Raw genomic sequence first — 3,911 nt, 5'->3', positions numbered from 1 at the left:
GTGGGCACGTTGTCGTTCTCGTCGCGGATGTTGAGCACCACCGTGGCCTTGTCCGTCTTGGGGGGCTGCCCGCGGTCCCTGGCCATGACGGTGAAGCGGAGCTGGTTCACTTCCTCGCGGTCGATGCGGTGCAGCACGCTGAGCCAGCCCGACGACTCGTCGAGGCGCAGCAGGCGGCGCACGGACTCGGTGGCTGCCCCGAAGACGTACTCGATCTGGCCGTTCACCCCGACGTCGGAGTCCGCCGCCCTCAGCTGCAGGATCGGGGTGCCGGGGCTGCTGTTCTCAGCCAGGTCGGCCTCGTAGACGCTCTTCTCGAAGCGGGGGCTGTTGTCGTTCACGTCGGTGATAAGCACTCTCAAGATGGCCTGCGAGGAGCGCGCCGGATCTCCGCCGTCGCGCACCCGCAGAGTCAGCTCGTAGGAGTCCCGCTGCTCCCGATCCAGCGCCCCTTTGACGATCAACTGGGGCTGCTTCTCGCCATCGGGGGTGTCCGCCACCTGCAGCTCAAACACGCTGCTCCGGGCCCCGCCGTCGGCCTCTTGCCTCCTCTTGCCGCCCCCGGGGTAGAGGGCGCTGTCGGAGGTGGCGGAAGCCGAACTCCCCCCGCCCCGTCGGCCCCCGTCGGGCTCTTGGAGCAGCTCGTAGCGCTCGATGCCGTTGCGGCCGAAGTCCCTGTCGGTGGCAGTGGGCAGCAGGTAGAGGGTGCCCACGGGGCGGTTCTCCTCGACGGTGAGGGTGAGTACTGGGGAGGGGAAGGTAGGGGTGTTGTCGTTGATGTCCAAGATGATGACCCGGCCTTCGAAGAGGTCCACCCAGCTCTGCGACGGGCCGATCACGGACACCTCGAAGTCCAAGAAGCACTCGTTCTCGTCGAAAATCATCTGGCACTGCGGCAGCTTCTCGCGGTCGATGCGCCTCTCGGTGGTGCTCAACTCGCCCGTCATGTTGTCGATCTTCAGGTAGTCGGAGCCGGACTCCAGGCTGAACGTCACCTCGCCCGAGCCCGTCACGATGCCCAGGTCCGAAGCCACGTTGCCGATGCGGATGTCGGCAGGTCCTTCCTCGGCCAGCCGGTATCTCAGCACTTGCTTAGCCGCCGCCAGGCTGACCCAAAGCGGAGGCGGCAGCAAGAGCAAGAAGCAGCAGCAGCAGTAGCAGCACTGCACAAAGCCCAGGAGCGTCCGCATCTTCCACATCTTCTTGAGCACCCAATGAAAGACCCCACCACCACCACCTTCCTCTGCCCACCCGTGCCAATAAACGCCCCCCTTGGCAAGCCAACAAGAAGATGCCTCGGCGTTTGGCGGGGGGTGGAGGGAAGGATGGAGGTGATGAGGGTGGTGATCAATTATAAAATCCTCCTGCTTCTGCAGAAAACTTCGGGTCTCATCCCATCTGGCGCAAAAAAAGGGTGAAGGGGAGGAGGAGGGAGGGGATCTGGGGTTGGCTGGCGGCTCTTCCCCACCTCTCGTTCCCCCCTTCCTTTTGCAGTTGCTCTATACTCACAGTTCACCGGGCAAGTGTATTTTGCTTTTTTAAAGATTCATCTCGGCAGATAGGATGAAGGAGGGGGGGAGTTCCGCCTCTTCCTCCTCCTCCTTCTCCTCCACCCCCTCCGATGGCACTGTAATCACTTTGCAAGGTTTGCAAGAAAAGCAAGAGCAGCAGCAGCAGCAGCGAGGGATTTGATGCAACCAAGCCCTCCCCCGCCGCCTTCTTTTTTACTCCAGTCCAGTTCAATTCGCACTCTTTCCTCTCTGCCTGCTTGCCTGCCTGCCTCTTCCTAGCCGTTTGCCACCGCCGTGGAATTAGCTCTTCTGTTTCTCTCTCCCCCCTCCACTCCGCATACACACGCCGACGAAGGGGTGGGAGGGCGGGTGGAATGTAAATTGCTTCATTCAGAGAGCGCTGGTGTCCGGCGGAAAGGAAAAAGACAAGGCAGCCTCCAAATCCTCTTAGCTAAAGATGGAATGGGGGAAGAGTAAAAATAGCCCCAAAATAAAGAGAGGGGGAAAAATATGCCCAGTCTCCAGTGATGCGACAGCTGTATAGATATTTGGGAGGATTGCTTCGTCTGCCTTGTATTACAGATCAGTTCTCAAGAAATCCCCTTTGGTTGTCAGGATAGCGCCTAAATCCATCTTTAAGAGATCGCCTCCAATGTTCAGGTCCTTCTAGAGAGAGGAGAGTTCTTCTTCAATATACTGTATATTTAAAAAAACAAAACTCTGCGCAAGGTCATTGGTCACAAAGCAACATGGTACAAAAATCTGCAGGAGATGTTCGTCCGGAATGCAACAAGGATGGAGGGGGAATGCACATAGATAGATCTCTTTCCCCCCCCCGTCTCGCGAGCGCGCGCGCGCGCGCACACACACACGATACAACAGTCCCAAGTTTGTTTTTTTGCATCCGCAGTTGGTGTGCGTGTGCGTCTTACCTGCATTTACACTGCATGTGTTAGAGCAATCGGAGGCTGCAGCACTAGGGAGAGCGATTCACAAATGAGATTGCAGTCTCTCGCTCGCTCCCTCGCTTCTTCCTTGCCGTCCCAATGCAGCGAAAGCAGCGCTGAACTTCATCCCCCTTTTCCTCCCCAGTTCAAAGGTGAGCACAAAGGTTGGCTGCCGGTTGTGTGTGTGTGTCCCCGAAGGCGATTATTCTAAGGCTCCCCCCTCGTGGATATATACCCGAGGCAGAAGGGGGTGGGAAAAGGGAAGAGATGTAACTGGATCTTCTTCCCACGTGAATTACCACCGCCGATTCGGAATTACATCCATAGCTGCGGAATGGGGGGGGGGGGGAGAGAGAAAAAGAAGGGAGATCTCTTAAAAATAAAAAAAGCACCAATCCCAAAATAAATGTCCAAATGCAGCGCTGGAGAACGATTGCTTTTAATCGAAGCAGAGTCCGGGTTGCAAACGAGAGACGATCCGAGTCAGTAGTTTCCCTGGACCGCCACTCCGGGCGAGATCTGCAATTGTGCTTGTTTGTAAAGCCCCCTTTTCCTGGCTCGTCTCGCTCAAGTGCGGCTGCTTGGTGCAGGGAAGCTCGCTCGGCTCTTTCCTCCCTCTGACAGACACACACACACACACACACACACGGCGAGCGTGACGCTTCCCAGGAAAGGGAGGAAGGAGGAGAGGGGGAAAAAAAAGCAGCGGAGCATCAAGTTTTGCCCGAAGTGGCTGGGAAGCTGCTGGGAAGCCTCTCTCGGTGACTCTGCCCTACTGCTGCTGCTGCTGCTGCTGCTGCTGCAGAGTCGCCTGTGCACTGTAGGCTGAGAGCGAGAGGCAGGCAGAGAAAGAGAAAGAGAGAGGGGGAGAGAGAGAATGGGGAGGAGTTGGGAGCCGCCGCCGAGCGCTGCACTCCAGAAAAGCCCAGCATTTACCCTCTGCCGTTGCTGCTGCTGCTGGCAAGTGGGCAAGCGGTCTCCCGCAGCGAGATCCCTCGATCCCTAGATCACCCCGAGCTGCCCCAACCGGATCTTGCCGTGCCAGCTCCCGACACATATTCGGGGGAACAGCCCTTTCATGGGGGCTTAAAGGAGCTTGAAAAGCATCCCCCTCGCTCTCTGGGTTGTCAGCATCGCTCTTCACTCCCATACGTTCCTAACTTGGGGGGGGGGGGAGGGAAAGCTCTTGGGGTCGGGCAAGGATCGGCGTGGTGAGATCACGTGGATCCGAGAGTAGTCGGCTTCGGGTGTGTTTTTTTTTAAACTTTTCGCTGTGTGGATTTGTGTGTGTGTTTTTGGGGGGGTATTACAGAGGCAAGCAGATGACGAGGCTGCGGCGACTAGGGCGAGATCAGGGAGAGGGATCTCGAGCCTCTCTCCCCACAGAGATCCACCCGAGATTAGGACCCCCACATTTATAAGATTGAATCTCCCCCTTCTCTGTGAGGCGCCG

The 3,911-nt window shown here is 57.8% G+C and overlaps 1 protein-coding gene across 6 annotated transcripts in view; it reads right to left on the bottom strand.

The window, feature by feature from the left end:
- Nucleotides 1-3,582, bottom strand: part of PCDH7 (protocadherin 7) — a 410,123-nt gene extending 406,541 nt beyond the window's left edge. For 2 of the 6 annotated variants that reach the window (XM_083630148.1, XM_083630149.1), the window contains exon 1: nt 1-3,554. This exon is cut by the window's left edge and continues 1,981 nt beyond it. In XM_083630148.1, the coding sequence (XP_083486274.1) occupies nt 1-1,199 (1,199 nt within the window). In that variant the 5' untranslated portion in view covers nt 1,200-3,554. The other 4 variants (XM_083630147.1, XM_083630152.1, XM_083630150.1 and 1 more) reach the window with 4 other exon arrangements.
- Nucleotides 3,583-3,911: the final 329 nt, after the last annotated feature.

The sequence above is a fragment of the Podarcis filfolensis genome (genome assembly GCF_964270895.1).
Source record: "Podarcis filfolensis genome assembly, chromosome: 9".
NCBI lineage: Eukaryota > Metazoa > Chordata > Lepidosauria > Squamata > Lacertidae > Podarcis > Podarcis filfolensis.
Note: the sequence above shows the minus strand (reverse complement) of the source record. Positions and strands in the feature narration are given on the sequence as shown.